The sequence below is a fragment of the Apodemus sylvaticus genome, chromosome 10 (genome assembly GCF_947179515.1).
Source record: "Apodemus sylvaticus chromosome 10, mApoSyl1.1, whole genome shotgun sequence".
NCBI lineage: Eukaryota > Metazoa > Chordata > Mammalia > Rodentia > Muridae > Apodemus > Apodemus sylvaticus.
The window spans coordinates 8,823,873-8,851,509 of record NC_067481.1 but is presented as its reverse complement, the minus strand read 5'-3'; the positions used below and the strand labels follow the sequence as shown (position 1 = coordinate 8,851,509).

The 27,637-nt window shown below is 52.0% G+C and overlaps 1 protein-coding gene across 5 annotated transcripts; it reads right to left on the bottom strand.

Moving 5' to 3' along the window:
- Nucleotides 1-632: 632 nt before the first annotated feature.
- On the bottom strand, nucleotides 633-27,637 carry Cdc42ep4 (CDC42 effector protein 4). 5 transcript variants are annotated; one of them, XM_052195072.1, is made up of 2 exons: nucleotides 27,335-27,637; nucleotides 633-3,391 (listed from the first exon to the last, which is right to left on the bottom strand). In XM_052195072.1, exon 2 carries the CDS (start codon nucleotides 3,287-3,289, stop codon nucleotides 2,243-2,245), a length of 1,047 nt encoding a protein of 348 aa, XP_052051032.1. In that variant the 5' UTR covers nucleotides 3,290-3,391; nucleotides 27,335-27,637; the 3' UTR covers nucleotides 633-2,242. The 5 variants fall into 5 exon arrangements, with proteins under 5 accessions (XP_052051032.1, XP_052051030.1, XP_052051034.1 ...); XM_052195070.1 differs by lacking the exon at nucleotides 27,335-27,637 and adding an exon at nucleotides 26,866-27,022; XM_052195074.1 differs by lacking the exon at nucleotides 27,335-27,637 and adding an exon at nucleotides 26,354-26,446.

Genomic DNA, 27,637 nt, shown 5'->3' with positions numbered 1-27,637 from the left:
TTCATTTCAGTGGTCTACTTGATGACATCTAAAGATCAACTGAGATTGGGGGTTGGGAGGCATCCTCTCAAGAGGTGGGACCAGGAAGGGAAGCAACATTTGGAATGTAAAAATTTAAGAAAATAAAATCCCCTGAGAGGGCTTCTGAGCGTGCATGCGTGTGTGTGCATGTGCACATGCACATGTTGAGGTAGCAAGGCCCACCCACCATGGGCAGCACTAGTCTCTGTCAGCTCCTAGGCCGTATAAAAAGGAGAGAAAGTGAGGGGAGCACCAGCACTCACTGATCTTTTTCTTGGTTTTTGGAGAGACAGGGTTTTTCTGTGTAGCTCTGGCTGTCCTGGAACTCATTCTGTAGACCAGGCTGGCCTTGAACTCAGAAATCCGCCTGCCTCGGCCTCCCAAGTGCTGGGATTAAAGGCGTGCATGGCCACCACTGCTCTTTCTTCTTGACTGTGGATTGGATGTGACCAGCTGCTTTGAGCTAATTTTGCCAGAAGTAAGACTATTACCAACTCTCCCCCCAACACTGAACTAAGAACTCACCAGACCCCTCCAATTGTAAACTAAGACCCTCTCCCCCCACACCGCCTTAAAATAAGACCCCAGGAAGAAGAGTCAGACGCTAGGAGTGCTAGGAGGAAATTTTAATCTTTTCTTACTGCTTTATCAATGTCATGGAAAAAAAATACAAAGTTTAGAGTCTAGAACCAACCAGGTAGATTTAGGAGAGGGGTGTGTGTGTTTGTGTGTGTGTGCTGCTGGTCAGAGGCACAGCTCTGTAGCTCTGTCCATGCCTACCTATGTAGGAGCCCAGTGAGCATTTCAGAGTCAGAATCTAGGCGGGGCGCCCCTGGAACAGAGCAGCCCATGGCTGGTCACCATCTGGCCAGACTCCGGTTGGAATTTAGCTTGCTCTCTCTCCCCAGATTCCCACTGACTATGTTAGACCAGGGAGTGGGTTAGCCTGCTCCCAGCACAGAAAAGTAATGAGCTACCACCCAGGGGCTCAGGGCCCCTGCCTCTACTCATGTTCTGGGTAGAGTGACAGAACTGAGCAAAACAGATTTCAGAAAAACAGCCAGCCAGGAGTGGCGGTACACACTTGGAACCCCGGGTCCTAGGGAAAGGGAGGCTTGCTACGAGCTTGAGGCCACCTTGGGCTACAGAGTGAGACTGTATCTCAAAAAAGCCAAAAAACAAACAAAAACCCACTTTCATTTCCTTGTAATTCAAATCAAATCCGGTCCTGTTTTGTTTCGTGTTTTTGCTAAGCCTGGCCCACAGCCCAAGGAGGGGGCACTAAGGAGCCAGCACAGCTCACAGTCCCGGGGAAGAATGTATCATTTAAACATCATATTCCAGAACTTTCCTACACAGTCCTCCTTCAGCCAGTAACAGCCATGGAGGTGGGGGTTCAGGGACAAACACTGCTGCCCACCACAGTCCAACCTAGGCAGGGTCTGTACCAGACTCAGGTCAGAGAACAGTCGCTCTGCCACCAAGACAGTCGCTCTTCTCCTTGTAGGGGAATTTGACAGTTTAAACATAGTAACAAGGAACAAACACCCATGGGCAGAGGTGGGCCCCTTTCCTGTTCCTAGTGTCACTGAGGAAGGGGTCCATCTTGAGGACCCAAGAAGCTGGGAGCTGGGGGAAGGTTCCTTTCTGCCCCATCTTGTCCTGGCCTTTGGGAAAGGCTGCATTTAGTGTAATAGTTGAGGATGTCCCCTGGCTCCAGATGAACCCCAAAGAGCACCAGGCTTCCAGTGAGGAGCCAGGGGTAGAAAGAGGAGGAGGCTGAACATGTGAGCACCCCTGCTTCCTGCTGCACATCCCTCCCCGGTAGGCACCGGACACAAGGTGAACCAAAGGGAACCTAGTGTTTATGACCTTGGAGAGAAGGCCACACCTGGCAGTCCTGCCATTGGGGCAGCAACTCTAACATCTGGCATCCATCTGAGGCCAGGCTGGAAGCAAAGGGCCCGGAAGAGAATGGATTCCTGCTGGGACCTGGATCTGTCCCAGGCTGGTGTGGTAAGGATGGATAGGTCAGAGTCAGGCTGCCAGGCGCCAGTACCCACGCTACTTCCCTGGCACCTCAGTCCCCAAGGTCCAGGGTCTACTCCAAAGACGCCCTTAGCTGCACCTACAGAGGAAGTCAAAGGTCATAGTAAAGGCAGCAGCAGGGAAAAGATGCAGCCCTGAGCTGTGAAAGCTACTTTCAACTTTCTGTCTAGCCTCAAACTCGGATCTCGTCTTCCTCCTCCTCATCCATGAAGGAGAATTCCTTGTCTGGCTGCCTCAGGGGAGCAGCCGCTGCCCTGTCTGGGCCTCTGAAAGCTGGGCTGCGCTCCTCAAGGACGCCTGAGGTGTAGCTGGACAGGGAGCTGCTGTCCCTCGTGGTGTGGCTGCCCACGCTGCGTGCTGAGCTGGGGCTGGGGGCTACCACCGCCCATCCGTCATCCTCTACAGAGTGGGGGGGCAGCATGGAGGCTGGGTCCCAGCTAGCCTTTCTTTCCTGTCTCCCTAGAGGAGGAGCTATCTCCAGCATAGGGGGTGCCTGGACAACGCCACTGGGGCCTTCTTTGTCACGGTAACTGACACCTTCCTCCTCCTCCGAGCCCCACTGGTCCTTGTCCATGATGCTGAGGACGTCTCCCAGCATGGAGGGCCCCAGGTCGATGTGGAAGGACAGGATTGACTCCGCATGCTTCAGCCCATAGCTGACTTTGGGCATGATGGGTAGATCCATCAGGTCCCCAAAGGCCTGCTCATCAAGGAGTGGGTCAGGTGAGTAGGGCCCCGTGGCCCCGTTCCGACGGGGACTCTTCGGGCCACCATCCCTAGCATCTGCCTTCTTCACAGGACTGGACGACAGGCTCTTGGGTAGCTTGCTGGAGTCCTTCTCGGCGGCTTCCTTCTCATTGAGCTGAGGCAGGGACATGGCATTCTTGACAAACAGTGCTGAGTCCCGCAGGGAGCCCAGCATGTCTCTCTGCTCCCGGTCCCCTCTGGTCACAGACTGTGAACGTTTACTGCCCCGGAACTTCCGGGACAGGAGGCTGAGTTTGGAAGATGAGGCTTGCTCGTCCAGGGACTCAACATCAGCCTCACCGGCCTTGCTAGTGAGGAAGGAGGTGTCCCCAAAGGCATCCCCAGCCCGGCCCACGTGCATGGTGTGGCGGAAGTCACCCAGCGGGGCACTGATCATCTCGGCTGTGAGGTCCGCGCGTGAGCGGCGCTTTGAGTTCACAGAACTGGACACCAGCTGTTTGAGAATGGGCATCGTGCTGGCTGGGGGGAGCTGGGCACTCCCAAGGCAATAGGCGGGTGTGGGGTCGGATCTCAAGTCCAGCAAGTGCAAAGGGTAGACAGGGCAATCAGAGAGCTGTAAGCAGAGAACAGGAGGCAAAGGGTTAATACAGAGTGGCACCCACCAAAAGGTTAATGTAAGACACCCACCCACCAAAGGTCAACCATTTAACCCCTGCTTTCCCATCAAAACTACTGGAAAAATCATCAACAGTGACTTCCTAACCACCATTTCTTCACCCTTGTCTCAAACGTATTTATAAGTTGAGCTAGAGACATATTTTCTCTGAAACCTGAGGGGGAAATAATCCCCCTCAGATCCCACCTCCATCCCCGCCTAAGCTGGAACAACGTTTGAACAAATACTGAAGGCAAGCATGCTCCAGACAGCTGGTTTGCAGGCAAGCTCCAAGAACTTCCTGTTGTCTAACCTGAATCCCTGTAGAGTTGGACACCTCAGCCTGAGTCAGAGAGAACGGAATGGCTAGGCCAAGCCCAAATGCTGTCCGTCACTTCCACATTTGTATGTAGGCAGCTGGCCGGCCCGGCTCTCTCTCTCTGAATCAGAATTGGGATGGGTATGCAGGAACCAGCAGGGACCAGCTCAGCTCCCTGGCCTTCCAGCCCTCACAGGGGTGTCACATGCATGGAGACTCTGCCTGCGACATCCCTGGGAGGCCCCAAGCTCTGTGTAACAGACTTCATCTCCCATCCTTTGGGAAGAGGAGTCGGGAAGAACCCCTCCTGGTTTATTATTAGGGCCGAATGACTATCTTGGTTTGTGCAGGACCCTGGGTGACTAACAGGACAGCCCAGGAAGATGTCAGGCAGGGCAGAGCATCTGGCAAAGGCTACGCTGAAGTTCTGTGCCAGTGTCCCGAGCCAGGCCCTTTCTCCCCAGCGGAGCTGGGCAGGATGGAAAGAGATGGGTATGACAATTTAATAAGCAGAGTGGGCAGTGGGTGAGAGATGGGGCTGGGTTCCCAGGTGTCTGTCCCCTCTCTGTCCTGCCGACAGCTAGAGAGCTTACCCAGACCCACCTACAGAGCTGACAGAGGCCTGGGGGGCTTGTGCTGCTTCTGCTGCCACATGCTAGGCCACCTGTCCCTTAGCTGGTCTTCCTGCTGGCATTTCTCATACTCTTGCTTTCTTAGCAAAATAAAAAACCAACACCCCCCTCTCACCACCAGAAAAATAAAAACAGACAAACAAACAAAAAAACCAAAAAAACCCTCCTAACCACAAGTGACACTCTTCCCTGCGAACCTCCCAGGACTGTCCCTGCTGCTGGCCTTGATGTCACAGGCATCCGGCAACCCTTCCCTTGCTCGCTCACTCCACTCTTGGGATTGATACAAGCGCGTCCTCTTCCAACGCCCCACCATCCGGCGTCACCAGCATCCTCAGCCAGGACAATGCTGTTCCAAGGAAAGTCTCATAGCCAGGGCTAGCCCTCCAGGCCACCTGCTTCTTTCTCACAGCATCTCCTGGCAGACACTTGTTCCGTCCCTCTGTCCCTGCCAGCCCGATGCTAACCTCCTGCCAGGCTGGCTATGGGGTCGTCACAGGTCTCAGTTCTAAATCCTGCCTAGCGCCATGTGTCACACAGCTGGACTTCAAACCCTCATTTAAAGTGTGGCCAGTCCTCGCTCCCCAGTCCCTCAGTATCTCTCCCTTCCGCCTTCATGTTAGCTCTTTTCAGCCCATAGCAGCCTCTGGGCTCCTGGATTGACTTCTCTATGTGCCCCGACTCTTTCCCTACCTTCTATAATTCCACGTCAAACAGCCACCATCTAGTCTGATGACCACCCCCACCAGGGAGAATGGATGCCCCAACCACACCCAAGAATCGCCCTGCTGGTCGCAGAGCAAAGGAGAGCCAGGGAGACCCAGAGCCAAATGTTGAGGCTCTTTAGCCTAAAATATAAAAGGGCCTGGGAGATGGCTCAGTGGGTAAAACATGTGCCGCTCAAGTGTGAGGACAGAGTCCAGACGCTCAGAACCCACGTTAGGCTAGATGTATCTGCATCCCAGCAGTCCTACGGAGAAACAGGAGGCAGAGAGAGAATCCATAGAAGTGTGCAGGCTAGCTAGCCTGGCCTGCACCATGGTTAACAAGAGACCCTGTTGGAACAAGGTGGGAGGTTAGGTTGGAGGTAGTCTCTTGAACCTCCATACAGACTGCTGTGTGATGTAGTGCCCACGGAGGCCAGAAGAGGGTGTTGTATCCCCTGCAACTGGAGTTGCAGCTGTGAGCCGTGATGTAAGTCCTGGAAATCAAAGCCGGATCCCTCTGGAAGAATAGTCAGAGATCTTAACTGCTGGGCCATCCCTCCAGCTTCCCGCCCACTAATCAGAAAGAAAAGAAAAACAATAAAAGGAAAAGAGAAAGCGAGGGAGGCCTGGTCCCTGTCATCACAAAGCGATGATCCTGGAGATCCAGGAGGGTGAGCCAGCGGGGCGCTCCTCAGAGGGCTGCACTCACACAGGTGCTGCTGGAGGGACACCAGGCTGCTCTTCGGTCTTACTTGGGGGGTGGGGGGAAGCAGGATCACTGAAGAGTTGACAGCCTCAGCTGGGGTCACACTCCAGCGAGCCATGCCAGCCCAGGGTGGCCACCTCAGAGGCTTTCTTCTGATTCTGGGTCCTAAACTAGAGCACTGCTCACTGCCTCTATGGAGTACCCTTCCTATCCAGAAGAGGAGGAAACCTTCCATACTCTAAAAACCATCATATTATTCTAACATGGCCTGAGGATGCATGGGACCAATCAAAACATTCTCAGTTATGGGTGGTGGTCAGGTACGGGTTCTGAGTGCTACATAGAACATTCATAGCAGTCCTGGTCTCTGTTGTTAGACACCAACAGCATCCATTCCCTGCATCCTCCAATCACGGCATCCCAGTTGGCCAGGGTACTCATTCCCTATATTCTCTGGGAGGAGAAACTGAGAAATGATCACATGAAACAGGAAACAGGGACATGATGAGGCAGAGGCCGGAGGGGCACCCAAGACCACACCAACTTGTGAAAAGGCTTCACAGTAAGCCCAGGAATCCCCCTCAAGACCTCCGAAGCTTGCCCACACTGTGGTTTTTCCATCTGAAGTGCTCATTATAAAGAAAAGGAAGAAGAACTGCAGGCTCGGCAGCCCAGAATTCTCCTGAAGTGTCCCCATGGCCACCCAGATGGACCAAGGACCCAGACCATAACAGTTAGAAAGAGGTCATCATCCTGTCAGCGACCCCACCCCCAGCACCACTTTGCCAGTAGAGCTATAAAAAAATGAGGATAGTAGGACACTCGGTAACAATCACTGTGGCACTCCACATTCACACATGCCATCCTAGACCAGACCTTGTGTCCCTCCTCCTCTGTCTCTTGAAGAACAGTGACAGGTCTATGCAATGCCACCCACTTCCTGTGACCTTGCTCCTGAGGCTGAGTATGGGCTGCACCGCTTGTGATTAACCATTGTCAATATCCAGCAAGAGAGCTTAGAGTCCCCAGTTCTCCCACCACCCATTAGGCTGGATAAGCTGAGGCCTCGTCTGGGGTCTCAGAGTTTGCGTACCTCTGACACAGAGTACACAGCAGGCCGAAAGGTCAGGGAAAACTCAGCCAGTAAGTTGTTTGAGGTTATTGGCTAACAGTGAGTCACCTATGCTTCTAACGGACAAGGGTTTGGGACGGAGGAGATGGTCAGGGACATTAAGGGGAAACAGAGGGTGAGGGTCTTGTACCTAGGTGAGAGCCGGGCCTGCCTGCGGCTGGCACTGGAGGCCTCTAGCTTACTGCTGAGAGGGATCTGACCACAGGGGTTTTGGGAGGAGTGTTGCTAAACACCTTGAGTCACCTCTGGGGAAGTGCCTAAAACAGGCTGACTCCTGAGGCCAGGTGGACATCCCACTCCAGGGGCCACACCTCACTTTCCAAGGTCAGCAGCTTGCAAGTTGGAGGGTGACAGCACCTTCCCCTAAGGCTCTGTCAACAAGCCCTGTCACCAACCCCACAAACAGTGCAGACTCTGGACCTGTCACCACCCTCCCTGGCAAGACAAACGGGGAACACTACCTTCCCAGATTGGCCAGCAGACTGACAAACAGGTCAGACCACATCAGTGTATTCCACTCCAAATGCCCGGGCAGGGGCCTGTCCCTGGCATCTCAGCCTGAGGCGGGAGCCAGAGCTACACTCTCCCGAGACAGCCAGCCAGGCTGGCTTCTCGCTCTGCAGCTGACCGGAGGCTCACCCCAGTCAGTATACAGAGTTAGGCATGCCCGGTTGACCACTGCCAAGGGCAGCCACACCCAGTCAGTCCTCCCCTGGTTCTGCATCTTGAGACCAGCACTAGGCAATGTGGCTGGACAGAAGGCAGCACTGGATGCAGGGAAACTTTGACCACTAGTTCAGACTGACTGTAAGCGGTTTCATATACCATTCGCTCACTCACTCAGTTACTGTGATATTGTAGACCCCCACAGTATCCACAGAGAGCCAGCCAGCCCTCTGTGCTTGCAAGGCTCCCTTCTATACGGGAAGATTCAGCCAACCAGAGTTAGAAAGCCTTCTGCAGGGGGGAATTCTACAGCTCTTCAAAACATGCACAGATACTTCCCTTATGATTTATTGTAAGCAAGATAGCTCAGCTCTGCCTGCCAACCATTCACACTGTGTTGTGTATACAAGGAACCCAGAGCCCACTTGAAAAACACAGGAAGACATGTACAGGTCATATGCAAACCATGCAATTTTAGACAAAGGACTCTGGACAAACATCTGGGATTTGGGTATCTGAAAGGGTCCCTGAAGCAATCATTATGAATACTAGGGGGATGACTGTATTCTTCTAGGCTGTGAAAGCAGAACATTACCATTGCCAAGGTACACGCTGATGTCCAATTGGGGGTGAGGTGGGGTGGGGTGGGAAAGGGGTGTAAAGAAGGGACCAGGTAGTGGGAGCAAGTGTGGAAGTGGGGATCCTGGAGGAGGGTATTCTAAGGAAGGGGCACTGTGAACTGAGCCACGAGCAACCAGGAGGCAGCTGTGTCAAACCCAGACTGGCAGAAAGCGCGCGCCATCTCTGGGGTGGGAACATGCTTGTAGTATTTAAGGGATAGAACAAAAATCCACATGGTCAGAGGAAAGGCCAGGTGAGTTTGTGTGTGTGTGTGAGTGTGTGTGTGTGTGTGTGTCTTGTGTGTGTGTGTGTGTTGGAATGTGAACTAACAACCTTGGGAAGTTCCTGGGTGCAGTTGACCCGGAAGCCATGGGGGAGGGGGGGAAACAGAAATCCAGTCAGGATATTATTTTCTGGAGTTTTGGGGCAAGGAGGAGGCAAGACATGAGTGTGGCTGGGGAGGACATGGGGGGTTGGGGAGACGACACAGCCTGGGAGGGTTCCAGGAGTTATGGCCAACAGGAGTTGAGATGTCCCCAGTGACAGACGGAAGGGCAGCCCCTCCATGGAGACTCCAGGGATCCTTTCCCAGAGCTGAGTCATACAAACCTCCTTCCACAGGCCCACACTGAACCTGCCCCTAGGCAGAACTTACCTTTGTCCAAGTGTCCAGCGTTAATACCTTTTACATCAGGACAGGAAAACCAGCCTGCTGCAGGCCATCTCTCGCAGAGAAGCTAGCGTCCCACCTTTTGACAGTCTGGTCTTTTCTGGAACACTCACTAGCCTTTATGAAGCCTTAAAAAGGTTGTGGGGTGCTAGGGGCAGCTGAGGGACAGCAGAGCTATGGTGGCTTTGACACACTGTTAGGAGGAGGAGGAGTTCTAAGGAGTGTGTGCTAGGATTGGAGATCCAGGAAAGTCTGCTGTTATACAAGGAACTTGGGATGTACTGGCCTAAAATACCCTCTGGCCTGAACAGTCACAGCTCCAACACATAAAAGCCAGAAACAGAACCATGAACGATTATTAAGACCCCACCACCACCACTTCTCATCCTACGACAAACATCTCTAAGATACCTGGGTAGGGTTAGGAATCAGGTCCTGAGAGATGCCATATGGGGGTGGGGCCTTAGCCCAGACCACAGGTTGGTCACTGCTAAAACAGCAATGCAGTATCCAAAGTGTGGGGTGCCACGTAAAACCACCGTCCTAAAGTGACCTTTATGTGTGTCTATGTGTGCTATGTGTGCACAATTATTCTTTTGGTTTTGGTTTTCTTGAGACAGGGTCTCACTATATAGTTCTGGCTGTTCTACGATTTTTGTTATTTTGTTTTTTTTTTTCCCCAGAGGTGAGGACCGAACCCAGGGCCTCGTGCTTGCTAGGCAAGTGCTCTACCACTGAGCTAAATCCCCAACCCCATTCTGGCTGTTCTAAAACTTACTCTGTAGACCAGGCTGGCTTTGAACTCACAGATCCGCCCCGCCTCTGCCTCTGTTATGACAAAAGGCAAGTGCTAACCATCCTGGCCCAGGGTTCCTATAGGTTATGTGCAAAGTGCCAACCGTGCAGTCATTCATTAAGTTTTAGTTTTTGTCTTTTAAGAAAATCAGTAAATGGCCAGCTCTCTAAATCTGTGGATTTCTCCATCTGTCAAAAGAAAAGATCTCAGAAACAGGCTGGGGAGAGAACTCAGCGGCGCAGGTAAAGCAGGTGCCATCCACAAGGATCGGAGTTCGATTTCGATCCCTGGCGCGCACAGATCCTGTGGAGGTGGGAAAATCCTGGGGGCTCCCTGGTCAGCCAGCTTTAGTGAGAAAGCCTATCTTCTAGAGTAGATGGCTTAGCAGTTAATAGCACTGGCTGGGTTTGATTTCTAGCACCCACATAATGGCTTTGTAATGCATATGGTACATGTACAGCTAACTATGCACACAAAACACTCATACATATAAAATATAAATATTCCTAAAAACAACTTTTTAAAAAGGAGCATGCAGGACTGAGAGGATGGGTCAGTTGGTAAAGCGCCTGCGGTACAACCTGGCAACAGGATGAAACCCTGTAACCCTAGGCAACTCGTAAGGAGAACCAACTTCACGAAGTTGTCCTCTAACCTCTACACACTATGAGAGGTGCATGCCCCCCTCCACCCAGGCGGCAACCCTCATGTACAGACACGTGTACAGACAACTACTCTAACAATAAATGTTCACCTCTAGTCTCCACACGCATGCGCAGGCAGGCGAACCACCCCCTACCACGATACACACAAATACTGAGCATGTACAACTCCAACCTCAGCTTTATTCCCTGAACAACATGATGCAACTATTTTCATAGCATGGACATCACACTGGAATGTGGGACTCTAGACACAGTTTAAGGTGCCCCAGGGGACAGATATGCACACATTACTTCATGCTGTCTCATGTAAGGGTCTTGAGCATCTGTGGATCTTGGTATCCCAGGGGGACCTGGAACCAGTCCATTGTAGACATGAATGGACAGCTGTGACAGGCGGCTCTGGTATGTCCTTCCCACACACCAGTGGACTGTCACATAGCCCAAGGGTAGGAGTGGGTGTTGAAATGTGGCGGCCTAGGGTCACAGAGATGATCTCAACCTAGAGGTCTGGACGAGGCTTTGGAGAGTGGGGGTGGGGCAGTGAAGGATAAGGAGAGGTGACCTGCCAAAGGTCATGGAGTTTGTGAGGGACCCAGGTGTACTACATCTCCTCTGCCAATCTGAAAGTTTTCCCCAAGTAACACCTGAAGTTCAATCACTGCCAGGACAGAGGCCAGACCTTCCTGTCTCTTCCATCATCTTGCCCAATGTAAGAGCCAGAAATGGAGGCTGGAAGGAATAAGGGGGGAGGTGTCAGGGGGTGAGGGGCTGGGGGATGGGGCACATTTCACAAGGCAGGGAGGGTCACAGCACCTGGATCCCAAGAAGTACTTACATCCTAATGACCTCAGGACAGGGTGGTCAAGGGGCACCCGCAATTGTCAGAGAGCTAAGGAGCTGAGGCAGGGGGTTGGCAAGTTCAAGACCTGTCTGGGCCACAGAGTAATTCAGCCTCCTCCACATCTACAGAGCTGGTGGAACTGTGTCAAAGGAAGAGAAATCCTGAGTCGGGCAGTGGTGGTGCACGCCTGTAATCCCAGCACTTGGGAGGCAGAGGCAGGCAGATTTCTAAGTTCGAGGCCAGCCTGGTCTACAGAGTGAGTTCCAGGACAGCCAGGACTACCCAGAGAAACCCTGTCTCAAAAAAAGACGATACTGATCTTCATATGGGCTGGAGAGATGGCTCAGCAGTTAAGAGCACTGACTGCTCTTCCAGAGGTCCTGAGTTCAATTCCCAGCAACCACATGGTGGCTCACAACCATCTGTAATGAGATCTGATGCCCTCTTCTGGAGGGTCTGAAGAGAGCAATAGTGTACTTATATATATAAAATAAATAAATCTTAAAGAAGTCCCGAAATGCACCGGTATTCATCACCATAGCCTGAGCCACAACAGCACACTCTGGGAGAGAACCAGATGCCAGGCAGTAAGGGGCAGGCCGAGAAAATGAGGAAGCAAGAAGTCCCTGGACTGTCCAGAAACCATGATGGGTGGAGCTGAGGTAGGGTGGAATTCCACATAACAGCAGGCAGTGGCACGTGGGGAAAGGAGACACGCATTTCCATCCACGCACAGCCGTCTCAACACCACACAGACACACATTCATGAAAAGAACAGAGGGAAAGGCTGGCCTCAAGAGAAAAACTAAGGCTAGGGGTGTGTGTGTGTGTGTGTGTGTGTTGGGGGGGGGGGGGTGTTGCCTGCCTTTAATCCCAGCACTTGCAGGTACAGAGGTAAATAGCTCGGAGTTTGAGGCCTGTCTGGGTCTACACAGTGAGAACCTGTCTTTTTAAAAAAAAAGGTTCCCTGAGCTGGGTGGCAGTGGTGGCGCACATCTGTAATCCCAGCACTCTGGGAGGCAGAGGCAGATTTCTGAGTTTGAGGCCAGCCTGGTCTACAGAGTGAGTTCCAGGACAGCCAGGGCTATACAGAGAAACCCTGTCTCGGGAAAAAAAATAAAAAAATAAAAAAACAAACAAATCCAAAAAAACCAAAACCAAACCAAACCAAAAAAAAGGTTCCCTGGCGTGGCAAGGGGGAGGGGGGTGCAGGGTGGGTGCATTTTCTCGTGCATGTCCCGTGTGTGTTTATTTTGTGCATGTGTACCATGGCTCGCTAACAGAAGGCAATTTAAGGGGTCCGTTCTCCCCTTCCCCACCTATGCTCCAGAGATGCAGGGGTTTTTTGAGCTTGTTAGCAGGTGCCCCATCCCCCCACCCTTTATAAACAGGGCTTCTGGGGACCAATCTCAGGTCCCCATCCTTCTATGATTCCAGCTGAACTATTTCCCCTGCCTCTCCTCCCAGAAAGTCCCCTTTAATGTGGTGAAGCTGCTTTTAATAACAATAATGATAAATCCCAAAGCATCAAAGGCTTAAGGAAAAGACTTTAATTTCAACACAGCTTAAAACTCTCCAGTTGTCAGGGCTCAGCATCTACAAGAAGATGACACCAGCCAGGGCCAGCGCAGCTCTGCCATTCACGGGCTCGCTCCCACTGGCATCTGTCCCTCCTCCCTCCCCCAGGCCACCCAACAGCCATGTTTTATGCTAAGTGTCTGGGAGGTAAAGTAGACAATCTCTAGAGATCTGAATGCTGGAGCAAAGGCTCAGCGGGTTACAAACACTGAGGGCCTGGATTTAATTCCCGGCACCCACACAGCTGTTCACATCTGTAATTTCAGTCCTGAGAGAACTAATGCTCTCTTCTGGGCTTTAGAGCACTGACTGCACTTACATACATGCACACAAAACACCTGTACACATAAAATAAAAGTAAGATAAATCTGTGACTATGCCAGATTAAACAGCCTCATTCCCAGATCTGTATAGACTGATGACCTGCCCCCATCCCCACCCCCCACTCTCTTCCCCTCACCCCCACAAAGAGAATGCTAGCAGCTGCTTCCTGGTACTCAAGCCACCTTCTTCTGGGCCAAGCAGGTGACTGGTAACAACCACACCCACCCAACAGAGATTGGCCTTCAGCCAGTGTCACTGGAGCTGTGAGCTGGAAGCCAGCCACCCACAGGACAGTGGGATCTGGTCACTCCAGACACTCCAGACAGGGGACTGGAGTTTTTGCTCCTCCCACAGTCCCAGCTTAGCCACCCCAATACTGTGTGCAAAGAGGGAAAACAGATTGGTCACTCAAGGTGCTCCCTTCAAATGACCATGCAGAAAATGTTGGCTGCCAACTAGTCCCCTTTATCGGGGACCTGTGTGTCTAGCATGGGGCTGGGAGAACAGATATATACTCTTGTGCACCTCAAAGCCACCATGCAGGAGCTTCTCATGAGACATCTGTTTTACAGGAAGGGGATTTGAGGCTCCAGCAGGCTCAATTTCTTCCCTCCCTCCCTCCCTGCTTCTTAACTGACCAGAGCCCACCTCTGGTAAACCTTGGCACAGTATGTTTGGAGGGGCTGAGGATCATAGGCCTAGGAAGGCTGTTACCCTAAAAATGATCGGGACCAGAACCATGTCACCAACTCCCCAATTAGAGGTTCATCTCTAGGGAGAGCTGAACTTGACGCCTCCCGAAGCCCCACAGTCAGTCCTACAGAGTCCTTCAGAGAAGGCAGCGGAAAGGATCGGTGAGAAGTGCAAGCCAGGTGTCCCCTGGGCACTTAGGAATGGGGTCAGCACAAGGCCTAGTTTCAAATCCTTCTCAAGGACGCCCCGATCCAGTGTTAAGCCTCAGCCTTTCCAGATCCCAGGGAGAAAGATCACAGTCCTGACCCGTTAGCTCTTTAATTCTTAGGCCAGCCAAGCCTGGACAACACTGCTGAAGCCCAGCCAGGGCAACTCCTACTTCCCAGAGATAAACATCCCTTCTTTGATGGGCTCTTCCTGGAAGGGAAAGTGACTGAGGCTCCAGACATCACTTGGTGCTTTCCACAGTTCTGTCAGGACACGTCACCTAGGAATCCCTGCTTTGGGGACTAGAGGTATGGGGGTGGGATGGCAGGATGCTGGAGATGAATGGTACTAAGTCAGCCAGGATGGGGACCAAAGTGACCCAGCAAGTGACCCAAACATCTGCACAATTCCCATTCTGTGCCACTTCCTTGTGGGAGGTATGTGTGTGCACGTGTGTGTATAGCGTGTAAATAAAAGTAGAATTTAGCCAGGCAGTGGTGGTGCAAGCCTTCAATCCCAGCACTTGGGAGGCAGAGAGGCAGGTGGATTTCTGAGTTCGAGGCCAGCCTAGTCTACAGAGTGAGTTCCAAGATAGCCAGGGCTACACAGAGAAACCCTGACTCGAAAAACCAAGAAAGACAGACAGACAGACAGACAGACAGAAAGAAAGAAAGAAAGAAAGAAAGAAAGAAAGAAAGAAAAGAAAGAAAGAGGGAGAGAGAGAAAGAAAGAAAGAAAGAAAGAAAAGAGAGAGAGAGAGAGAAAGAAAGAAAGAAAGAAAGAAAAGAGAGAGAGAGAAAGAAAGAAAGAAAGAAAGAAAGAAAGAAAGAAAGAAAGAAAGAAAGAAAGAAAAGAAAGAAAGGAAGGAAAGAAAGAAAGAAAGGAAAGGAAAGGAAGGAAGGAAGGAAGGAAGGAAGGAAAGAAAGAAAGAAAGAAAGAAAGAAAGAAAGAAAGAAAGAAAGAAAGAAAGAAAGAAAGAAAGAAAGAAAGGGAGAAAGAGAAAGAAAGAAAGAAAAGAGAGAGAAAGAAAGAAAGAAAAGAAAAGAAGGAAGGAAGGAAGGAAGGAAGGAAGGAAGGAAGGAAGGAAGGAAGGAAGGAAGGAAGGAAGGAAAGAAAGAAAGAAAGAAAGAAAGAAAGAAAGAAAGAAAGAAAGAAATTTTATATTTATTAGCTAGGTGGTGGCAGTGCATGTTTTTAATCTCAGCACTCAGGAAGGCAGAGGCAGGCAGATCTCTAAGTTCAAGGCCAGCCTGGTCTACAGAGAGTGAGTTCCAGGACAGCCAGAGAAACCCTGTCTCCCCCCCACCCCCCTAAAAAAGGTTTTGTATTATTTATATGCATGTGTCTGTATACAATTATGTGCAGGAGCCCAGACACTGAAGTTACAGGCCCGTTCAAGCAACCTGATGGGGGTAATAGGAACTGAACTTGGGCCCAAAATAAGACAACCAAGTGCTCTTAACCCCTGGGCCATCTCTTCAGCCTCAGGTTATTAAATATTCCACACATGGCATACAGTACAATGGCCCCTGGCCTCACGTGGCTTCTGAGACATTAAATACTTCATATGGAGCCCGGGAAGGCAGCTCAGTCAGTCAGCCAAGAGCTCACTATGCAAGCATGAGGTCCTGAGTTTAGATTTGCCAGCACCCAGAGTACTGCAAAATACTCTGTACAAAAGTACAGTCCAGCAAAGTAGCATAAGCCTGTAATCACGGGGCCAGGAAGGCAAGAAAGTTCCCTGTGTCAGATGGGTGAGCTCTGGGCTCAGTGAGAGACCCTGTCTCAAAAGATAAAGCAGAAAGGCTGGAAAGACGGCCAAGGTTAAGAGGACCTACATTTGGTTTTCAGCAACCATATCAGCAGCTCACCACCACCCCCCTCCTGTCACTCCAGCTCCAGGGGATTCGGTGTCTCTTGCGTCCATGGGCATCGGTACTATGCAGATGCACACGCATGTGCACACATGCACACAAGCACACATGCACACAAGCACACATGCACACAAGCACACATGCACACAAGCACTCATGCACGCACCCGCACACTTAAAATATATTACATACTTCTTCTACGGGGCAGTACAGATTTACGCGTTTCCCCCTCGTTGCACAGGCAGGACTGATTTCAGATGGGGAATAAAGGTAGCCACTGTTCCTGCTGGGACTGAAGGCGCTCGTGTGCTGGTAAATCACACATCATGTCAAACGCCATTGCTAACACCCGAGTTTCCATCCCAGCAGTCTGTCACAAATGTTTTATTCTTTCGTTGAGACTCTGTAACTTCTATTTTTCTATAACTATGCCAGCTTGTAACTATTTCTGTAAGACTGGTGTGTGAAAACTCACTTCTGTTTCCCACTGCCATTCTGTTTTGAGGATGCCCTGCCAGGTTATATAGTCCCAGCCACACAGGTGTCTAACCTTAGGCCCCTGCCTGCCTTCCCTATGTCTGTCTGTCCCTGTCTCCCTCGTGTGTGTGCACGGGGTGGGTGTGCACGTGTCAAGACAGGGTTTCTTTGTGTAGCCCTGGCTGTCCTGGAACTCACTTTATAGATTAGGCTGATTGCTTCTCGGCCTTTTGGCTAAGATCAAGTGTGGTATAGATTAGGCTGGCTTTCAATTCAGGGGAATTTCAATTCCCCTTGTCTCTGCCTCCCTAGTGCTGGGATTAAAAGTGTACACCACCACCACCACCACCACCACCACCACCACCACCACCACCTGGCTTCCCTGTTTCCTCTTTGAAACCGGGTCTTACTACGTATCCCTGACTAGCCTGGAACTTACTACAGACAGGGCTAGCCTCAAACTTTCAGTCATCCTCCTGCCTCTGCATTCAACTGATACAATGACAGACTTTCACCAACACAAACATAACCTCTCCTTCCAAATGTGTAATATGCATTTTTATTTAGTTAGTTAGTTAGTTTTGGTTTTTTGGAGACAAGGTTTCTCTGTATAGCCCTGGCTGTCCTAGAACTCACTCAGTAGACCAGGCTGACCTTGAACTCAGAAATCCGCCTGCCTCTGCCTCCCAAGTGCTGGGATTAAAGGCGTGTGCCACCACTGCCCAGCTAGTGTGCATTTCTTTACTAAGTATTAGTGTTGGGTTTTTTGTTTTGTTTTGTTTTTTACTGTATTATTAGGGGCTGGTGAGATGGCTCAGTGGTCAAGAGCACAACCATAGGTAACGAGAAACAAAGAACTTATGGGCCAGAGTAAGCGGGCAGAGAGAGCAGGGGTGGGGGTGGGGAGGTGGGGGGGGGGAGGAGCAAGTGGGAGAAAGGGAAGGGGGAAATGTATTATTGCCAGGCATTCCTACTCCTTGGAAACTGCTCGTTGGCAGGAGGGGCTTCCCGTTTTCCAATACACTTGCTTGATATCTTTAAATCCTAGCACTATTCTGCAAATATTTTGGCAAATTTGGCATATGCCTGTTTACATTATGGTGATGCACATTTTGCCAAGGGCCTCATTTGTATGTGGTCCAAGCTGCTTTCTGTCTCTGGCTTTCTTCTCACCAATCAAAGATTTCTAGTCCCCAAGTTGTGGGCTGGGGGTGGGTGGGGGTGCAGGTGCTAGAAGTATGGGAAATGCAGGCCAAGCTACTCACAGAAAACCAAACAAAACCCCCAAAAGAAGCGCAGTGAAGTGCAGCTGTGTGACCTCTACCACTGAGTCATTAAAGGGGGACACAAAGACCAGGAACAGTCAAGTGCCAGGCCTGGAGCCACTGACCCTGTGATCCCAACTACACAGTGTGAGGGAGAGGAGGATCCCAGGTCAAGATGGTCTCGCTTGTGTGATAAACTAGGCAAGGCAGCCAAGCGCCTCTTTCAACATTAAGTTAGTGAAGGACTGCTCACCTAGCCTGTGCTAGCCCTAGATTTTGATCCCTGGTAATGAATACACATTAGTAGTAAACAGTATTATATAAAATACAAATATAAGACAGTAACACAAGTAACCGTGAAATAAACACAGAAGCAGTAGGTTGGCTAGGCTGGTGGTTCACACCTGCAATCTCAGCACAAGGGGAAACCTACAAAGGAGGATTAAGGTAGTGTAACTAAACAGTAAGCTCTAGGCTAGCCTGAGCTACAGAGCAAGATGTTGCCTGTTTTATTTGTTCCTTTGTTTTTTTAAACCCGGCGGTGGTGGCAGATCTTCATGACTTGGCCACAGCTTAACCACAACAAAAACAGATGTGGAGAGATAAGAGCAGTGGCTTCAGTTCCCAATTACCCACACTGTCGCTCACAGCCATCTGTAACCCCTGTTCTAGGGGGAATCTGATGCCCTCTGCAGGCTGCCTTGGGTACTGCACACACACAGTGCACAGACTGTGTAGGCAAACCACTCAGACTCATAAAATAACACAACTAGGAAAAATATAACAGCAACAAAGAATAGTAATGTTCTTGAACTCATAAGAACCAGCCTTGTAAGCAGGACGGAAAGCAACCTAAGATGCCTTTACTAGATACGAGCTCCTTCCTGACCCTGGGCAGCTGTGGCTGGCGACCCTGGGCAGCTGTGGCTGGCGACCCTGGGCAGCTGTGGCTGGCGACCCTGGGCAGCTGTGGCTGGCGACCCTGGGCAGCTGTGGCCGGCTTCCACAGCTCTTTCTGTACTTGCTCTGCTTCTCTCTGAAGCAGATCTGTCATCTGCCCCCTGAAGTCAGCCTGGATGTTTTGCTCTATCTGCTCTTCCATGTGTGTCTCAGAATAAGGAAGGGCTGGACATCATACACTGCTCATCCTGGCCGTTGGAAAGCCCAGGCGGGAGAATTCCAAGTTCCAGTCCAGCTTACACTACAAAACAAGAGCCTACCTCAAAAGTCTAGAGAGAAGGGGAGAGAAAATCTTGTCCCATCTGCAACAATTGTCATTACTGAACGGGGACACTACAGAAGACATGAAGCACATTGGTTTGTGCCTGGCACCCACAGTGACATCTGAAACCTAGTTACCCGTATGGTTGCCACCAGCCAGGAGGGGCCGCCAAGTCCTCAAGTTGTGGCTAGTGAGAACTCGGAAACATTTTTTTTTTCCTAATTCAAAGTATTTTAAATTTTAAATAGGATGTTTGGTTCCTTTACAGGAAAACTTCAGAGTGTTGGAAAACCTGCATGAATCTATGTGTGACTGTAAATTTTATGAAATCCAAACACTGATCAAATATTTATAAAGTTTGGCACCCAGACTGTAGTGTACCATTTAGTGTGAGACAATGATGGATGTTGATGTTCTAACAATATAAAATACACCATAGGTAATTTCTGTACATTTACTTATGTACTTATTTGAGATGGGGCCTTACTAGGTAGCCCGTGGCTGGACTGAAACATACTATGTAGACCAGGCTGGCCTTGAACTCACCAGCAGAGGTTAGCTTGCCTCTGTCTGCCAAATGCTAGGATTAAAAGCAGTGCGTGCCTCTCCATTTTGTCCACTTCTCTTTTGTGTGTGTAATGTCTGTGAATGTGTGCCTGTGTGTCTTTTGTATGTGTCTATGTGAGTGTATGTGTGTGTTTCTGTGTGTGTGTTTGTGAGTATGTGTGTGTCTGTGTGTCTGTATGTGTGTGTGTCTATGTGTGTGTGTGTGTGTTTGTATGTATGCATCCACTCGTGTACCCAGAGACCAAAAGAGGGAGTTAGATTCCCCTGAAGTTAAAGTTACAGGCATCCATAAACTGCCAGCTGTGGGTACCAGCAATCAACCCAAGATCCTCTGACAAAGTAGGACTCCTAACTGCTGAGCCCTTTCCCACGCCCCTCCACTGAAAGTTTTCAACAACTATGTAGAAATGGCAATATTTGGGATATATGGAGTTAATATGAAAATTTACCTTTTTTAAAAACTATGAGTATTAGAAAAGTTAATGTTAAATTGGGCAGTGGTGATGCACACCTTTAATCTGAGCACTCGGCACTATGAGATGGAGGCCAGCCTGGTCTACAGAGTTAAGTTTCAGGGCTATACAAGAAACCCTGTCTCGACAGGCAGTGGTGGTGCACGCCTTTAGTCCCAGCACTTGGGAGGCAGAGGCAGGCGGATTTCTGAGTTCAAGGCCAGCCAGGTCTACAGAGTGAGTTCCAGGACAGCCAGGGCTACACAGAGAAACCCTGTCTTGAAAACAAAACAAAAAACCAAGACAAATAAATAAAAAGAAACAGTTTCTCCAAAAACCAAACAAAAGCTTATAGAAAAGTTAAAGTTGTATGTATGGCTGGCCTTATATTCCTTTATTGGGGCAAGTGGTAATCAGACTTGGCCATGGAAGCCAGGGCTTCATACATGCTAACAAGCCTGCGTCCTAGCCCTGAGCTGCCCTCCGCTCCCAGCATTATGCTATTAACAGCACTGCCCTATGGCTGCTGTCACCACGTCACGTTCTCCATGGATTCACGGACAGTCTCCATTATCTCCAATATACTGAGATTCCTGCCTCCACCAGCCTGGGAGTACTAGCATTATCAATCTTTGTGGCTACCATTCCCCCACTCAAATTTGTAATCCTTAACAGTGTATAAGACTCTGTGGTTAAAAAGCCCGAGCCAGGCTGACAAGTGGGGAAAAACAATATGCCCGAGTAATCAACCCCTTAGGTGGAAAAGAGGACGTGCAGTCAACTTTGGAATCAGGAGTGGCCTGGAAAGACATCTCCCAAAGTTGGTCCTGTTCAACTGGCATCCAGGACGTGAGATGCTCCCTAGCCTTAGGCTGGGGGGGGGGGCAGATCCTGCATCTGGGGGTCCCCTCCCCAGGCCGCAGGTCATAAGTATGAAACAGAGCAGACACCCCAGGTCCTAGATGCTGTGTTCTCACTAAATGGCTTTTAGTATTGAAGGTTCTCGTGCTGAGTGTCTGACAGTTTTTATCTTGGGTCCTTTTCCCAACATCATCAAATACCACGAATCAACACTGTAGTCTCCATCTTAAAGATGAGAAAGCCTGGGTTTAGAGAGCCCGTGAGTCACCCAGGTCCCACAGCTCCTAGGGACAGGGCTGAGAGAAGAATCTGGATAAGCCTGGTTCTGAACTCTGAGGGTTTCCACTCTGCTGTAAAGCACATTGGAGGTGGTAGGGGAGTGATTGGGCCTGGAAGGGGTGATGAGGACTACAAGGGCCAAACACCCACAGGAAGCCCACCGCTTCAGACTGTGTTCTTAAAGATTTCTCCAAGACACAAGAGATGGCTCATATCTGAAATGCGCCTGTTCAATGCCCAAGCTCAGCGTGCTGAACCTACAAGGGGGTCTTCTGACCTCACTGTGTGTGTGTGTGTGTGTGTGTGTGTGTGTGTGTGTGTGTGTGTGTGTGAAAGAATTATTTTAAAGTATCTCTTGAGCTAAAGAGCAGTTTAGAGTATTTGTTGCTCTTGTGGAGAGGATCAGAGCTCTGTTCCCAGCGTGCATGCGGAGGCTCACAACTGTCTCTAACTCCAGTTCCACAGGACCTGGCTCCAGCTGAAGGCAGTTCACACACAGGGTGAACAGTCATACATGCAGGCTAACACTGTTACACATAGATAAAATAAATATATATTTATTAAAAATCTCCCCAGTCTGTGTTTTTCCATTTTCTACCATCCCAGAAAAAAACTGATTAATTCTGGGAAACAGACGGTGGGGGTGGGGGTGGGGATGGGGGGATGGGAGTCCTTGAGATCTGGGAATTACCTCAATCTCGTCCAATATCCATCTCTACCCTCTGTCCAGAATCTTCTGGCTTGAACCAGGGGAAGGAAGCCAGCAGGAAGGTGAAGGAAAAGGCTTCCCTCACCCATGGCCTGCCCACAAGGGAAGAGAAAGGAGCCAGGGTCCGGGAGACCGGAAACAACAATTGACCAAGGAGCCAAGACGGCGAAGAACTAATGACCCAAGGACATCCGGCAACTTCACTTGTTTACAGGGCCCTTCCTGGAAACGTGGGCTTCCAGGAGTGAGCCGCCCAGCACAGGCCACCACAGGCAACAGGACAGGGTGTCTAGCAGAACAGGCCACTCAGCTCTGGTCTGGAAGTGGCCCTGCTGCTGGCCAGCGAGGCTTCTGCTCCTTCTCAAATCAGAAGGAGCACAGTGCTAGAAATCAGATCCAGATCCACGTCGAGCTCAGCCTGGCTTAGTTTCACTTTGCTTCTCCTAAGAACCACTCCTTAGCTGAGAGGCAACACAAGGGTACTGGGGGGAGGGGGGGGGCTCCAGAGAAAACAGATGACAGATCTTCCAACCTGGCTTTGCTGGATCATAGAAGAATGGGGACTAGGAGCAGAGTCCCCGATCATAATTGGGCAACCACACTGAGCTTGCTAGCTACCTCTGCCTCAGTTTTCCCATAGCTTTCAAAGCAATCTACATTAAGGTGAAGATGTAAGCAAGCGCGCGCGCGCGCGCGCACACACACACACACACACACACAGTCCTCTACACAACACTACAAGAGGTGGCACCACTCAATAGCTACAGATGTGCCTCAGCCAGTACCCCACAGCTACCGAGCAATCGCAGTGGACACTCAGGCTAATTTCAAACACGATCCACGGGCAGCCCTGAACATACCTGTGCAAACCCAACCCCACGGGCTCCAGGCTGCTGCATGAAGCTGTCCCCTGAAGCCAAGGTACAGAGCCTGTCCTAGCTCAGTCCTGCCACCCTGCAGGGGGTCATGAGGCAGCCCTACCTGGGGCTTCCTTCTTCACCTTTGACCTTTTAATGATACAGGCTGGGGAGGGCAGGCTCTTCTCAAATAGAACTGCTCCTTCCAATTTCAGTTCAATAAGGAATGGGAGAAACACTCTCATTCTTCCTCAGGATAAAGACAAGGAAGACAGATGAGGCGGAGGAGACCCGGGGTGCTACCAGCAACAATGCTCAGAACCTCAGAGGAGACAGATGTGTCAGACTCCTGGAGAGAGCAGCCTGCATCTCTGCAACTCCCAGCTTCTCAGGGGAGATCTCCACACAGGGCACCACTGGCCTCACTGCTCCTTCTAAGCTCCCCCTCTCCACCACTGACAGAGGAAGACAGCAGAGGGCCCCCTCTCTGGTGGTTCAGGGTCTGAGCAACATTCTGAAGGAAGGAGAGGGTACTAACAGAATGGGAGTTTCAGGGAGCAGGGAGTGCGAGCAGAACAGAGAGGAAGGGATGGGGGATGGGGCGACGTGCGAACATCAGACCTAGCTTCTAGTCACATCTGAGAAGATCTAACACTGGAGTCTCCAGACCAGGTTCAGCTACTGACTAAAGACAGGTGAAAGGAGAGCCCAGGTGTGGCAGGGAGCTGTGGTGGCTTCTACTGGCATCATCTACTACCCTGAAAACCGAGACAGGGGATGGCGGTAGACCCAAGCAGATGTGACTGAACACAGAACACATGCAAGGGTCTCTTGCCCTGGCTCTGGGATTAAGGGCAGGGATGTGCACATATAACACCCTCAAACTGTTTCTACCTCAGACCAAAAAGGGAGAGCCTACCTCAGCTTGAAAAGGTCAGGTGAAGACCACCAGTCTTTAAAGGAGGCTTCACATGCCACCAGTACCTCCACCCCTGGCACTGAGCAGGAGTGGCCTGCTAGCAGGGCCTGGGGCACAGGGAAGAGGTCTAGTGTTCCTCAGCTGGAAGGAAGCCCGGAGCTCCAGGAGGCCCACTGTACGCTGGGGCTTCACCAGTATCAGGAGTAGGAATGTGGGCCGCTAATGGCTGAACTTTCTCTACCAGGCAAGTCAGGCAGGGCTACTTTTAGCCACTCTCCTGTTCCTCCCTCAGTGACTGTCCTAGGCCCTGCTCAAGGATAGCTGAGATCTCAGGAGTATTAGCTGGAGTCAGCTGTCAAGGACTTTCTGCTAAACTCCCACTTGGAGTGTGGCCTGCTTCTGGGACTTGGTCCTTTCTCCCAAGGCTGAGGAGAAGCTTCTAGTCCTTTGGTCAGAAGAGCTACCCTTAGCTCAGGTCAATGCTCAACTGCCAGGGTGAGATTGTTCAACCCCTCTCCACTCCCAGCCTTATCGCTGGCATCAGCCCAACTCCTCTGTTCTTCCGGACAGAGGCAAGCGCCTAAGTGTCTGTGGGGCTGAGATGGTGGCGTGGATGTCCCAACCAGAACAGCTGGGTCTGCTACTCCGAGGCCATCCAGGATGCTGGCTTGCCGACCCCCCTCCTCTGCCAATTCCATCTAAACTTCAAGGGAAGCAGGAGGCAGGGGATAAAGGAAGAGGAAGAGAAAGAGACACCAACATCAGCTCCCATGCCGGCCACAGCTGGGTACAGTCTGTCCTGTCCATAGATAGCAGTTGCGGAGGGTGTGTATGGGGGGGGGGGGTGTGGTTCCTGAACCACAAGCAACCCAGGCTCTCCTGGAAAAAAGCTCTGAAGGGAGGGTCTAGGATCCCTTTACAAGTCAGCAAGAGACCACCCCAGGGACCACAGCTTCACGCAGGAAAACCCTCCCCCTGCTCTCAACTTCCTGCTGGGAAGCTTGGGTTGTCATTTTCAAAAGATGGTTGGACGCTTGCACACACGGGATCGGAACAGGAACGAGAGGAGGCGTGTGCGAGCCACAAACTGAAGGGGGAAAGGAGGGTTCACAACAGAGGCAGACAGACGCCCCAGGAAATAGAAGACATGCTCAAAGGAACAGCATGAGCATACAGACGCAGCGTGAGCAGGCATACCTCAAGGAGCAAGGGATCCCGTGAACCCCGAGAAGTTACCAGAGGGGCCGAGACCCCCCCCACACACACATATCAATACTGCCTGAAAGCAGGCCCGCTTTCGCATCCAGCTAAGACGGATCACCAGGAGCCCTGAGAAGCTCCCCTCCCGTATCTCCCAAGGTTCACACAGTGGGAAATGGCTGAGGGGCAAAGTCCCCGTTGGCATTGGAGATAAACCACATTAATCAGTAGTCACATACGGGCAGCTGATCAGGGCTGGAGGCACATGGTCCTCCCACACTCAGCCCTGTAGCAGCTCCCCAACATGGAAAGTAGCTTCCAGGGCTCTGGTGGATGCCCCACTAACTGCCAACTGCCCTTGGGTTGCCCAGAGGCTTGGCTCTGCTCCAGCACGCCCCCCCCCAACTCCCCTCCTCCAACCCCGTACCCCGTCCCGTCTTCTCCCCCCCACCCCCCGCCCCGCCTTGCCCAGTTCTGGGAGAAACCTGTAGCTAAGTTCCCCAAGCTGTGGGCCTGTTCTTTGTTCTTTAAAATTCACTCCATCCCACTGGTGGTCCCCTCCTCCAGCCTGGCCTCAGAAAGGGGCGGGCGAGGCTGCTGCTGCAGGCCTTACTGGAAACCCAGACGGGGCAAAGAAGTTGCAAGGCAGAGAGAGGCCCCCTGCCAGGGGCCTCTCATTGTTTATGCTCCCCAGATCTCTGGTCCAGATGGTTGCTGGGGGTACGGATGAAAAGTATCCCAACCGCTCCAGCGAGAATGGACAAGAGCTTTCAAAGTAAAGACACCCACAAGGACGCTTTCCTCATTCAACTGCTCAGCTACCTGGGCAAAGAATGGGAACTGTCGGCCCAGGGAGGGACGTGGGAGCCGGTTAGATTGCAAGAGGTGAGACTGTTGGAAGGGGGGGAGGTGGGGGGAGAAGTTCCCAGCCAAGAAGAAAAGAGAAAGCATTGTATTTCCTTTTCATTCTCCCTGGGAGAAAAAGAAAACTTCCGAAGCCCAGGCCGCAGTATTTCATTTGGGCAAACACAAGGAACCTGGTTTGAGTTAACAGGGAGGGAGTGCCCCTCCCCCCTCAGGCACACACACGCCAAGTCCTACGGTCTTCTCCCAGGAAGCTCGACCGCCATCTATCCCGCCAGTCTGGGACACTCACCCACAGCAACCAGGGGTCCCCCCCCCAACAGGCAGAGGCAGAGGCAGCTCCAGCAGACGACGCCACAGACACCCGAGGGCAGATTTGTTCCTCCTGCTGGGGGCGCTCCAAGAATGGGGAGGAGCCAGAGACCAGATCTCGGCTTCAACGTCCCAAGCGAGCGGTTAAATCATTAAACCAACCGCTACTTACTCGCCCCTGAACAAGCCTCGAGCGCGCCGTGCTCCTGGCGTTCCGGGCGCGCGCGCAGGTCCCCCCCCCCCCCCACGGCCGCGGAAAGCCTCGTCCCAGGTTTCAAAGGGACGGCCAGCTCGGCCCAGCCCCACCCGGCCGCCCGGAGCCTGCACCTCTTGCGGCCTTGGCCTCCAAGTCTTCCGAGGGAGGCGGGCGGGGCGGGAGAGGGAAGGGCTCGTGCGGGCGGGGAGTATTTGCTCGTTAGGCTATTGCCTTCCAGCCGGCTCCTGCCCTCCTTTTCTCCCGGGCCGAGCGACACCGGGTGGCGTCTACTGCAGTGTGTGTACGAACCGGAGAGCACGCGGACACCCCTCTGCCACCACCGACGAACTCGGCAGTTATTCAAGGAGAAGTCTGTGCGCACACGCCCCCCTCGAGGCGACCGCCCCGATTGTTGTGTGCCTGCCCACGGCAACACACACCCCATTCCTGCGCGAAGGGGTGGACCTTTAAAACCTGCCCACTCACCCCACCCCAAACAGTCCCCGTGGCCAGATCGGGGCGTCTTGGCGGCGCTGAGCCCTGTTGTTACCCCCCCCCTCCTCCGCAAACGATTTTCTGGGACACGGTATGTGGCTCTGGGTCTGGTTCCAGCCATGCCTACCCACGCTGGGCACAGAGGGTGTGTGTGTGCGCGCGTGCCCTGCTCCTGGGTCCGTGTGTGTATGTGTGTGTGTGTCCTGCTCCTGGGTCCTCGTTTTTTCCGATCCCGGGTCTTTCTACCTTCTCCACGTCACCAGGGGTCTCAACCCTACCCAGGCCTCACGAGGCCGCTGGGCCACAAACGGATGCTCGTCGCCTACCTCGGTCCCCAGCTTCCCGAACGCGGACCAGGTGCGGCTGTGCGCTCCCTTCTGTGTGCTTGGCGCCTCGGCAAGGCTGGCGACCCATGGCAGCGCCGGCGTTTGTTTCCTCTGGCTGCCCGGGCTCCGAGTGTGCTAGAAGCCGGGACACTCCCCTCCCAGGCTCCTCCCAGCCCTCCCTCCCATTCCCCTCCACGCTGACGTCACTCCGCCGCAGCAGCCAATGACTGTCCCGGAACTCTGCCCGACTGCTCGGCCTCCCAGGTTCAAATCTAAAAGCCTGCGACGCCCCTCCAAGCTCCCAGTAGGGTGGACAGAGCAGATCTTGCTTCGGCCGCGGAACCCGACGTGGGGTCCGCAGAAACAGGCGTACATCCGGTCTCCAGGGCCCAAGGGGGAAGCTCTCTCTAGGCTCTTCTAGTTTTCAACAATGGTAAGAAAACAACTCCCTCCAGGACCAGTTACCCACTTCTGGACCAGGGAGTCTGGAGACACGAGCAGGAGCTTGGCTTCCGTGGATTCCATCCCCATCTGGAGCCGGAAGAAGCAGGTCCGCCCGAGACCATACCCGGACTGGGCAGTGGAGAGACTTTTCAGCAAGGTGACCTGGCTTTCATCGCTCTGTCTGGTGACCACCGGCTCTCAAGTACCCTCCCAGGGAAGTTCCTGGAATTAATCCCGCGTTCTTAGGCCGGATACTTGGAGCAGCAACCATCTCGGAGCCCCAGCTACGAATGATCATTAAAAGAAAAGCCGGCGGTGAAATAGTCAA